This window comes from Microcaecilia unicolor, chromosome 8, assembly GCF_901765095.1.
Source record: "Microcaecilia unicolor chromosome 8, aMicUni1.1, whole genome shotgun sequence".
Lineage (NCBI taxonomy): Eukaryota > Metazoa > Chordata > Amphibia > Gymnophiona > Siphonopidae > Microcaecilia > Microcaecilia unicolor.
Genome location: NC_044038.1, coordinates 180,135,516 through 180,148,316, shown reverse-complemented (window position 1 = coordinate 180,148,316; position 12,801 = coordinate 180,135,516). Strand labels below are relative to the sequence as shown.

The following is a 12,801-nucleotide window of genomic DNA, read 5'->3' as shown; positions in this document are numbered from 1 at the left end:
CCCCACAAACCCCGGAACCGCTCCAGCAGCTCCCCAGCATCAGCAGCACTACAACCGTGCGACTTCCGGCGCTTTTTCAATGACGTCAGAGCGCCAAAGGCACGCGCACGTAGACGCCAGAGCCGGAGGAGGAGGGCGAAAGGGGCAGCGCACAGGGGTGGAGGCGGAGCTTGAAAGAGAAAGAGTAGCGTTGAGGGGCGGAGTAGCCGAGAGCGTCGCGACCAATGGCAGGGAAAGAAAGGGCGGAGTCCTCCTTGGGCGTGAGCGGAGGGGGCGGACCCACGGAGAGCGTGCTGCTGTGCCGGGCCGGCGCGCTCGCGCGTTCCTGCGCTGGGCGCGGGGGAGGGGGGGACGACAGGAGTCGGAGCGGCGCTGCAGAAAAGGAAAGCAGGCGACGGCCCCATGGGAGGGTGTGTGGGCAGTCGCCACGACTCCTCGGGCAGCCTGAACGAGAACTCGGACGGCACCGGAGGTGAGTGGGCGGCGGGGCTGCGGCACGCGCTGCTCCTTTGTCTCGCGGGGGGGGAGCGGGGCTCTCCCTCGGATGCTGCTGCTCCTGCTCCTCGTGCACCGGAGGAAGTGCAGCCGCAGGGCATACACATACCGGGAAGGGGCTGAGTGGAGGCGGCGCCCCCCCCCCCTCCCCTCGCCACTCTCTGCAACTTGGGCAAGTTTCTGAGGCTCCGCTTGACGCTGCTGCGGGGGGTGTCTGGCTCCTCTTGCAGCGATCGGGCACCTCTTGTCAGGTCGTGGATGGCACAACTCTTTGCTAATAATTTGGTTTATTTTTTATTTTCTTAATCCTGTAAGGACAAGCAGCCTCGGGGGGACCGTCATCACTTGTGTGCACCAGGTGTAAGTCCTTCGGGAATAGCATGGTATACTCTGGGGGTGCTTGTCCAGGGAGGAGTCATTTCCATTGGGTTTAGCACCCCCCCCCCCCCAATCATCTTTAAAAGTTGGCTGTTAGGTTGACATAGATTCAAATGTTTGCAAATAGTACAACGTAAAGAACAAAGAAACACCTTTAGTATTACTGCATGCTCTGAATTATAGTCTCCAGATAATGGCAACATATTGGTTAATGTGTCTTTTCTTAATTATATGTTTGTAAAAGCAGTTTGAAATTATAGCCAGAATTGTAACATGATTGTACTGTTATACCATTATTGTTTCGTATACTAAACACAGGAATAAACTTTATATGTTAAAAAGAAGTTGAAATGAAAGAATCTGCTATAAAAATAAGCAATTAAGCCCAAAACATTATGAAGCTCATTTTTAAAGCACAGATTTACTAAATTCCATAGGTTGCTATGAGGGGCAATTTCGATATGATGTCTAAATCCAACTTTGGGCATTTTGCTGAAAATATCCAAAAATTAAGTAGTGAAAATGGCCATTTTCAAAGAAAAAAAAGATATTTTCTAGATGGTGTTGTGCTTTAGTGCATCTGTGTTTTTGGACTATTTTCATGCACAAAATCAAGCCATTGGGATGTAAGAGGAGCCAGCTTTCTTAGTAGACTGGCCACACAGACATCCCAACGGAACAGTGGGGCACCCTAGGGGGCACTGCAGTGGACTTCACCTATAAACTCCCAGGTACACATCTCACCGTTGCTCCCTTATATTGTATAGTGAGCCCACCAAAAACCTACTGTACCCAAATGTACACTGCTACAGTAGCCCTTATGGCTGCAGGTGTGACCTATATGTGTGTACTCTAGGTTTTTTGTGGGTTTTGGAGGGCTCACATTTTGCTCCACATGTGTAACAGGTAGAGTGGGGTATTTATTTATTTGTTACATTTGTAGCCCACATTTTCCCACCTATTTGCAGGCTCAATGTGGCTTACATAGTACCGTAGAGGCGTTCGCCAACTCCAGCAGATGAAACAAATGCATAGAGTTATTGTGGTTGAATAAGGTTATAAAGGTTCATGTGTTGTAAACACAGTGGGGAATCGTAGTGAGGTAGAGTTTGTTAAAAGGTTCATGTGTTATAGACACATTAGGGAATTGTAGAGTGGAAGATTTGTGCAGTGTCAGATCCAGCTTTGTTTCACTGTGTTGCAAGGTTTAGGCATTTAGGTTGGGTCGATGGGATATGCCTTTTTGAATAGGTTGGTTTTTAGTGATTTCCGTAAGTTTAGGCAGTCGTACGTTGTTTTCGTGGCTTTTGGTAGTGCGTTCCAAAGTTGTATGCTGATGTAGGAGAAGCTAGATGCATATGTTGATGTGTATTTGAGTCCTTTGCAGCTTGGGTAGTGGAGATTTAGGTATGTTCGTGTTGATCTGGTTGCGTTCTTGTAGGTAAGTCTATGAGGTCAGTCATGTAGCCTGGGGCTTCTCCGTAGATAATTTTACGGACCAGGGTGCAGATTTTGAAAGCAATACGTTCTTTGATTGGTAGCCAGTGTGGTTTTTCTCGGAGGGGTTTGGCGCTTTCGAATCGTGTTTTTCCAAATATAAGTCTGGCTGCTGTGTTTTAAGCGGTTTGTAGTTTCTTTATGAGTTGTTCTTTGATCCCGCATAGATTCCATTGCAGTAGTCAGCATGGCTTAGTACCATTGATTGTATCAAGTTACGAAATGTTTCCCTCGGGAAGAGTGGTTTCACATGTTTGAGTTTCCACATTGAGTGGAACATTTTCTTTATTGTACAGTTAACTTGGCTCTCTTAAGTGTAAGGTTCCGGTCGATAGTAACGTCAAGGGTTTTCAGGCTGTCACTAGTCTACTTCAGAGACCTGCTTGCTGCTCTTATAGGACTGGCCATAACATCTGAGGCTGTCATAGAGGCTGGTATGTACTGTTTCTTTTACATCTGTGTGTGAGGGGGGGGGGGCATTCCTTTATTCCTCCAGTGGTCATCTTGTCATTTAGGGCACTTTGTTGTGTTTTAGCCCTTATTAAAACGGGTCTAGCTCAAAATGTCTTACTTTTAGTCCTGGACATTTTTCAAGGTCCAGGCCTTAGGAATGCCCAGATTCTGCCTTTAACATGCCCCCTTGAGATTTGGACGTCCTGCAGACGAACTGCATAGAAAAATGTCTGGAAAACTGTTGTCAAAAATACCGATTTGGCTGTTTTGGTGAAAAACAAATGCCCAAATGCTGCTTTATACCTTTTCTCTTTTGAAAATGAGCCCCCAAGTGTGTCGGAGGTTGGTGCTTACCCAGGGATAAATATGGTGAGAGGCTAAATTGAGAACTAAGGCAAGAGCAGCCAAACAGAAGCAAAACACTCTGCAGAGACATCGCAGAGCAAAGGTAGACCAGAGTAGGAGCAGACTCTGAGTTCTCCATAAACAGATTTATTGATCATTGGCTCAACTTTGCCAAATTTCAGCACGTTTGCAAAAAAAAAAAAAAAAAACCCAAGTGGATCAGGCAAACATGCATCCTGTGTAGCCTTCAGAGATTTTGCGCAGGACGCACAGAAGTAAGGGACAAAGAGTGTTTTGCTTCTTAACAATGTTTTGGCAGGCTCCCACTTCCACAGGAAAGTTTTCCCACCTCTTGAGTGTGTGTCAACACTGGTTCTGTTCTGCAAATTCCCTGAGCCTGGCTCAAAATTTGGAGATACTTGACACACAGTATTTTTTTTTTCTCCTGCTCCAAACTAATTATTTGACTTTAGGGCTCATTTTCAAAGCACTTAAGGCTCTGTTTACTAAGGCGCATTAGCATTTTTAATGCACCTACAATTAGTGCGCACGTTAACCATGTAGACACCTATAGGGATAATGTTGGTGCCTACACGGTTAACGCACGTACATGTTTAATGCGCGTTAAAGACACTAACGCGCCTATAGCACTGCTTAGTAAACAGGGCCGTTAAACTTCCAGAGTTACCTATGGAACTTTGCAAGTCTAAGTGCTTTGAAAATACACCTCATTATCATGCAGAGATTTTGCAAAATAGAGGCAACAGCAGTTCTGATTCATTTGTGGGAGTGATAGATTCTTTGAGAAGTGTTTTGCAACGTTTGTTTTTGCTTTGAAAGCTACTTATTTTCTCTTCTGCATTTGCTCGTAAGTTTATTTAGATGTCAAGGTTACAGTACTTTATTTTTAAACCTGCAAAGCAGAAGCGAAAATTAGTTGTTTCTTAAATAGCATGCAATACTGGGATTGCGCTGGACTAGTGTTTGATCTAAACATTTTTAAACAATCTTCAAGTTTGTTTATGTTATTATTTATTTTAAAAACTTGTACCCCACTTACACCTGAGCAGCCAACAAAAAAGAAACATACCTAATAATAATTATAATCACAAACATAAAAATAACAAATGCACTGTTATTCCCTCCATCAGATTTCTTAAAAACATTAGCTGCTACTACCAGCCAATATCAAAAAGTAAGAAAGGCTTAGATTTTTTTTTAAAAAGTGTTTTTTTTTTTTTAATAACTTCCTAAATTGTCCTACGTTAGCACAAATAGCCAGGCAGGGCATTCCACATGTGGACCTGCTACTGAGAACGCTGTAGTCCTCGTCAGAGCATAATGTGTGATCGTTAAGAAATCAACCACTAACTTCTTCTTCATTATAGACTTTCTGGACAAGATAAGAGCAAATCACTTTAGATTTGATTTACAGGCCTCTCCCCTCCTTTGAAATAGGACAGGGTGATATATTAATAAATCAGGCCCAAGGCTGGTGCATTTGCTCCCCCCCCCCCCCAAGACAAAAGTGCAAAAATCACAAAAGTTTCATTATGTATCGGGGGGGGGGGGGGGGAGAAGGGTTTCATGCATTGTTCCATTTTTGTGAAAAATATCTAAATTTCAGCATTTCTGTGTTGTAAATTTTCATCAGTAGTCCTCTATTCTATAAATGGCAGCAAATGCAAATACATGCAGACCAGCTCATTAGTCGTGCATTTTTTTTTGTTACATTTGTACCCGGTGCCTTCCCACTCATGGCAGGCTCAATGCAGCTTACATATTGTATACAGGTACTTATTTGTACCTGGGGCAATGGAGGGTTAAGTGACTTGCCCAGAGTCACAAGGAGCTGCCTGTGCCTGAAGTGGGAATCAAACTCAGTTCCTCAGGACCAAAGTCCACCACCCTAACCACTAGGCCACTCCTCCACAACTGCAGGCAAAAGTCATTGCAAAGACAATTTATGCCATGGAGGAGATTTTGCATTTAGCTGATGCCTTTTTCAGTTCTAGCAGAAGGTGAGTTAGATTCAGGTACGTTTTCATGTTTCCAGTGCAGTTGCACTTTGCTTGTATCTGAGACAATGGAGAATTACTTAGACCAGAAAGAGGGTGGAAGAAGAAAGTTCCAGGAGAATCAAATGAAAATGAAGTCTTGCCTGAGGTACACTTTGTGTGATTTTCCTACATAGGAATCTGTTTTTTGACATGCTCTGGATTTTATCATCGGTTTGACATCTGCTAGTTTTGATAGATTTGACGACCCCTTAAGAAGTCTTTATGCTGAAACATGGCCTCTGGATGGTCAAGACTTTATACTGTTGGTGAATAGTTGAAAAATTAAATAATTTTTAGAAGCCTGGACTTTATTTTCATTCGATTCTCCTGGAACTTTCTTCTTCCACTCGCTTTGTACGCTTTGATTTTTTTTGTGTGGAAGTTTTATGCCCTTTCTTTTGATTGCTGAATTACATAGACCACAAGGAGCCACTGTGTGGACAGGTTACCTGATTCTCTGCCTGCTGCTTTAACTATTACACTTTCTTTTCTAAAAGATAAGGTGGTGCTATTATTTTTGCCAGCCGTCCTATGGCATATTTTCACGCTTGTTTTCTATCATCTGTATTAATAGCAAACTGTGGCAGAGAGGCCACTAACCTTTTGGAAATCGAGAGGAGCAATGGCATTTCACAGTTTACATTTTGGATCATTCTGTTCAGAGCAGATGGCGCTTGGAAACTGAAGACCAATTCTTGACATAGTGATTATCAAATCTAGGAACTGAGGATAATGAGTTCCACGCTGTATAGGTGAATTTTGTTGCTACTGCACACACCTTGCAATATGCAGCTAAGTTGGTGTCTGTTCACTGGTGCATTTTGGATAAAAATCTATTGAGTATTTTATTTGTATGTGAATGTTATGTTCGGAGTAAATCATCAAAATTCTGCACAGCGTCTGTGTATTTATATGTTTGCATACAGTTTTACATAGTCAGGGTTTCAGTGTTCTCTGCTTATATTTAGTCTTAATTTTCACTGAAATATCAAGAAGATGAAAAGCTTAAAAGACTTTGTTAATAAAGTTATTTTTATTAAAAAGGCATGTAACACATGGTTCTGGTTAGGTGCTTTCAGCATCATGAATTCCTTGTAGGTTGTGGTCATTATACCCACTTAAGACTTTTGTAAAGATGGCTTGAAAATAGGGCACTTATGTTGTATCTAATGTTCATGTAGAGAAACATCTTTGAATAATTATGTTAGTCTACCGAAAGGAATGACAGTCTACAAAGAATCTGTTTTTCTCCAAAACCAGTAGCTAGGCTTCGACTCTAGACCATATACAGAGTTTTGCATGTCACAAGTTGATAGTTGATCTAACTACAAGTCAAGCTACTCTTCTCAGTTTTTTAATACTGAGGGCTACATTTGCTAAAAGATGCTACTGTATTAATGTACATTATTTTTCACAGGTCCCGTTTAATATAGTAGGACCTATTTACTACTGATTCGTGTTACAGCATTAGCAAATGAATCTATTCCTGAGCATTTACCAGTATTTACAAATAACTGAATCCTTGTTTTCAGTTTTGCTGGAGAAGTATCCACAAATCTTGCTGACTGGAGCCTGCACATGGCAACCATCAGTGTGTCCCCAAATGCAGGATTTGTTTGTGCAAGTCAAAGAAGGGCTAGTCTTGTCTGCTGTCTGGGTAGTGGACTGCAGTAGAAAGGAACTCAGCTTTGGTATGTACTGGGCCATATCTGGGAATTAGCAGAAATTTAAGTTTGGAGCCATTTTGGAGAAATAGCAATGATCAGGACAGGAGCCCTAGAGATTGCTTATGCCTCATGGATTTCTGGAGACCCAAAAGTAATAAGGTAGATTTGGTGGGGAGGGGGAGACCTGGGAAGACTTGTTTTTAAACATTGCTGGTACTTTTTTGTGTGTGTGGTGAGGGAAGGGTTCCTTCCTTTTTTTTTTTTTTCTTTTAGAGGTATTTTTCCATTTGTTTGCTGTTTAATTCATTTGATCCTAATGGAAGGAATACAGAATAAAACAAATTTAGTGCCCAGCTTACAGACTGATGATGTTTGGATCTTTTGTAGTAGACTGTCAACAGAAGACGGGAGATGCATTTTCTAGAACACAACTTTCCTCCACAAGTAATATAGTCAATAAAGCCATTCCAGAGGAGGGCTGCCAGAATAATGCAGAAACTGTCCTCTGATACATATGAGAAGACCTGCAGGAGAGGGGTAGTAAGAGGGGCATTCAAATGCTAGAAAGGTTTCACGTAAGACTCTTCATCTACTTTTTCAGTCTCTGGACATGCAGAGCAGAGTCTAAATGAGTATGACGAACAATGTACAAAAACAAATTACAGTACATAAAATAATTCTAATCAATTACAGGAGAGTACACGTTGTAGAAAAACATAAGCCACTTCTGCCTCCATCAAATAAAACTTAATGCTGAGCAAGGTGCATTAGCTCTTCTTCAGGAATGTCTATTTCAATAGCAGAAAGTGTTCAGCTGCTTAATATGCATAAAGGAAGTTATTCTGATGACGGAAGAGGTGAGGGGTCATCTTGCAGAAGCTATTTCTAAATAGTTTAATATTAGAATAGCTAGGAGGGAATTCATAAGCCTTTGGGGCATTCCAGTATCATAAAAACATAATTTAGGAAACAAGGATATTTTGCCGTTTTTAATCATTCCCATGTTTAATGGTTGGCTTTGAATTCCGTACTTCTTCTCAACTTACCCAATATTACGCCATCTTCTCAGGACTGAAGTTGATAAAAACAAAATAGCAGGTCTCCATTTACTCTTCCCCCAACTCACTACTTCCTCCTTTCTTCTCTTATACAAAGCAGGCTGGCAACAGCAGTCAGTGCAGGCTTGTGAATCGGTGTGACTACATAGCCCTCGGTACTTCCTATGAGTTACCGTTCTAAGAAGCCTACCTGGGAGAGGGGGCGGAGCCTGTGAATGTTCACTAACTTGCAGGCCAGGTGCTGACTGCACCTACTGGGCAAATGGTCACAGAAAAAGCACCGAGAAGGGGGATGGACCACCCACCAGCCCTCAGTTTAGGAACCACTGTCTTAAATCCTGGGATAGAGAATAGGATGGGCAGATCTAAAGCTGGATACAGATAAGCATAGCTCATTTTATATTCAAATAAATGCTGCTGCTACTAGTCAGTGTGGAGAGGGCTTCAGTATTGCAGTGATGAGTGTAATATTGAGATGTAAGTGTAAAGTAAATATTTTAAAACTGATCTTAGGTAGGGAATAAAGCATTTTTTTTTTAATTATTTTTTTTCAGTATACAAGTTCTACATAGGCCTAAACTTAAATTAGTCGCACGTTTTGCTAGATTCCCCATGGTCAGTGGTCTTTTCCCGAAGAGTAAGTAAGAGCACAAATGAGCTGTCTGCACTTCAGCAACATTAGAGTCACTTTGTCAGCCTTAAGAATATTTTCTAAGTTTAGTTGGTCTATAAATACAGATAATGATGGAATCAAGCTCTTTTGGATACACGTGCATGTTCAGTCAGCTCTAGCAGAATCTGAACATAAGGAAAACGCACATCAACCGATGTGTTGTTCTGGGTTCACATAGCAGTCTGCACAAAGGTTCATTGTGGAATAATTGTATAGATACCTGAGACCATTGGTTGTTGCTGACTTGCCCAAACTCAGAACAGGTGATAGAGGTAGACTTGGTTGTCCTGGTTGTTAGTCTTCCTCATTCTCCAAACAATGTTCTTTATCCAGGTGAGCAGCTCTGAAAGACCTGCAGTTAATAGAAAGAAGGAATGGGAAGCAGTGTTTTCTGAATGAGTTCAGGTGGAGTGTGGTGCTGCTGTTAGGAAGTGCAACAGCTTAAGTCCCTACAGCTAGTTTGTTCACTGTTTTTTCTGAATGTCCTTAAATCCTTATTTTACTGTGTCTTATGTTAAGAAACTAATGATTTCTTCTAGCCTTTTTGAACAGAGGAGCCTGGATATGAAAGCAATTGGGAACCCCCTATTGTTTTTCTACTGCAGAGACAACACAGAGCAGTATTTTGTGTGTTATACAAGAGTATATGAGGAGTAAAGCAACTGAAATGCTCCTAAGGCTGTTTTTGATAGAAAATATTTACCAGGTTTAAAAGCTATAAGCCTGTAGATTTTTTTCAGGTATCCCGTGAAGTATTTTGCAGTAGTGTTGCATCAGGTTCAGCTGTAGAACAATTCATGACCTCTTTGAGGGTGTCTTAAGTTGGCGTGTTTTTTCCCCCTTTTGCACAGGGTGTATCTAGCACAACACTACAGAACTTATGGAAAATTCTTACCATTGATAAAAAAAATTCCTTGAAGATAATGCTGTGATATTCTATTGAATATAATCACTATCCAAATATCTAGTGCACCATTTAGCATTAAGGATTTTCTTAGAGGATGGAAGGTATTGACCCATCTGTAAAAAGAAAAGTATATATTTAGTGGGTGTCATGAGTTCTGAACATGCTAAACACTTTTAAGTAGGAGGGATATCACTTAACTGAAAGACAATTAACTGCTAGCTTATCCACCATTATTTTTCTGGAAACTCATCCGCAACCTTTTAAGAGGATAACAGCAGCATCCATTGTATCTCTAACCTAGGATGCATTTCTCACCAGCATTTGCAGGACCAAATCTAAGAATGGTTTAAGAAGCTTGACCTCATTTGATAGAATGGTCATTGATCTTGTTGTGGGCTGCCTTGACTTTTGTAACGTGGCGTCCTAATTTGGAAATTTTAGTGTTACAAACCATGATCCAGAGCATCTTGCAAACTGGCCTCTTGCATGCAGACTTCATTTTATATCTAGTCATTTTACCAGATGTTTTGAATGCAAAATAAAAATGTTTTCTGTCTTTGGCATGGTCTCTTCGATTTGGTGGTTTGGATTTCTGCCATTGCAGATGTGTTCTTAAATACTAAGAATTATTCACCTTTGAAAAGTTTCCTCAAACTCTTTAGCGTTGATTCAGTAACAGAAAAACTTAGATGGAAAATGTGTGTTCCACTTGATGTTTCTATATGGTATATATTTCTCTCCCCCACCCCACCCCAATAACCTTGGGATGACTAGCCCTAGCTGCTGCAAAGTTTGTGTGAAGGTACATCCTAGGAGGGGTGAAAGGAATCTGACTTCCCATTGTCAAAGTTAGAGAACTAAGATTTAATGCTAAAAAATGCAGGGTGATGCATTCGGGCTGCAAAAACCAGATGGAATGGTACAGTTTAAGGGGTGAATAACTTATGTGCACAAAAGAGGAGATGGACTTGGTGTGATCATATGTGATGATCTTAAAGTGGCCAAACAGGTGGAAAAAGTAGTGGCAAAAGCTAGAAGGATGCTTGGGTGCATAGGGAGAGGAATGGCCTACAGGAGTTGATAATGCCTCTGATACAGTTCTGGAGATGCACCTTCAAAAAGATATAAACAGGATAGAGTCAGTCCAGAGGGTGGCTGCTAAAATGGTCAGTGGTCTTTTGTCATAAAGCATATGGAGACAGACTAAGATCTCAATATGTATACTTTGGTGAGAGAAGGGAGATAAGAGAGATGTTTAAATACCTCCATGGCATTCATGCACAGAAGACAAGTCTCTATGGGAAGGAAGCTCTGGATGGTGGCATAAGATAATGGTGAAAAGGGATAGACTGGAGTGATTCAAGGAACTACTGCTTTATGGAAAAGGAAGTGAATGTGTGGCGATATACTGCATCTGAATTCAAAAAAGCATGGGACTAGCACACAGGATCTCTAAGGGGGAGTAGATGGCATGGATGGGCAGATTAGATAGGCCATTTGGTCTTTATCTACCTTCATTTTTTCTGTTTCTATATGTCCAGCAAGGATCGTAAAAATCATGGTATGACCTGGTGGAATTATTAGACACAGTAAAAGCTTTGGCTCTTCTGTATGGACCGTGCACTTAGCATGTTAAATGGTGGGTGGAAGTGCACATACTGTGGTATTTCTACTTCCCATCTGCCTCCACCTCATGCACATTTCTCTTATGAATATTCATTGTGGATATCCTGAAAACCTGACTGCCTAGGGTGCCTCCAGGATCAGGTTTGGGAACCGCTGCACTAGGTTATCTGTATGCACTAGAAATCTGGATATTTTATTTAGGGTACAAGTTGTTAGCTGACTTTTTGTTTATGTTGATGCTGTGTGTTAGTGTTTGGGGTAATATGTGTTTTGTTTTGAATTGGAAATTGTAACCTGAATTTGGGTGTTAAAGTTTGCAGCCAGTTGGGTACAGTTTCACATTCACTTTTCAGAATTTTGTAGCCTTTTAATTTCTTCTAGTTCAGACTACAGATAGCCATATTGGGTTGGTTTTAGAGGAAAGTGGATTCTCGATATCTATACCTTTTATTCAGTTATCCAAAGACAATTATGTGTGTGTGGTATTTAAGCTTTTCTGCAAAATTGTTGGATAATACTTATTACATGAAGCATCACATTAGGTTTTTCAGAAATGGTAAATGTATTAGGGGTGTTCATTTGTTTGAAATAAAATTTCCGGTTCAATTCATTTTTGAAGAGAATTGAAAGAAAAACAAATTTAGATTTTCGTTTGTTTAAAAAACAAACAAACCAAAAAACCTGCCCAGCATTCCAAAAGAGAAACAAAAAAACCCCAGACTGTATCAATTTATGAAGCCTTCATGGCCTAGGAGTGAACCCAGGTCCCCTTCTACAATTGCCAATGGCCTCATTACTTCCTTCCATACAAAATGGTGTCCACCTGGGCTCAGGCCAGAATTATACATATCACAGTGGAATATTTTCTTTATAATGCTTGAAATACTTTTCCTTGAGCATGTTGCTGTGAAAATAAAGGTAGTCATGACACTTATATACTGATATGAATCATTTTCACTTTTCCTGTGAGCCTAATTCATTGTTTTTGAACTGTGCAGGTATGAAACAGTTTAACTAGTTTATTGAGTGGTAACTTTGCACATGGCTTTCATGTCCTGTATGTGATGTGACCACATCTATTGTTCTTTCTTTTCTGAATTATTTTACCAAAGCTCACCTGTATTGATGGCTGTGCAGATTTTTTTTTGTCTAATGACAAAAATGCCTCTACATTGTTCTCAGACGCACAAGGTCTCACTGACGTTTACTGTAAAGCCAGGAGGAGGATGTAAAGGTTGGCTGCTAGATGTAATATTGGTGTATCAGCAGTTGTAATTCCTTTTTGTTTCTTTCTGAGTAATAGTTCAAGTTCATCCTTATTTGTTGTACTGCTACAGGGAAGGTTTCATCTCAGCAGTTTACAGTTTGCAAATAAGAGAAGAACCATAATAGTGAAAAGGAAGTACAATTTGGATAGAAAGCAGTAAAGTGATGTGGTAGTTATGCTAGTCCACCTTTAAAGGTAATAAATAGAAATAAAACAAAAGAGAGAAAAGAATAAGGTGATACTGATAGAAAACAGAAAAGAGTCAAAGAAATACTGATTTCCTGCAGGTGCTGGCATTCTTTTTAAAGGTTGGTAGACCACCCAGTTTGTCTAAGCCTTCCAGAAAACAGAAGCTTAATTTAATAACAGTAGGGG

The 12,801-nt window shown here is 40.8% G+C and overlaps 1 protein-coding gene across 1 annotated transcript in view; it reads left to right on the top strand.

Moving 5' to 3' along the window:
• The first annotated feature begins 402 nt into the window (after window positions 1-402).
• Window positions 403-12,801, top strand: part of UBTD2 (ubiquitin domain containing 2) — a 57,662-nt gene continuing 45,263 nt past the window's right edge. Inside the window, exon 1 of the mRNA XM_030211945.1 lies at window positions 403-472. Coding sequence (XP_030067805.1) covers window positions 403-472 — 70 coding nt within the window. The remainder of the gene's footprint in view (window positions 473-12,801) is intronic.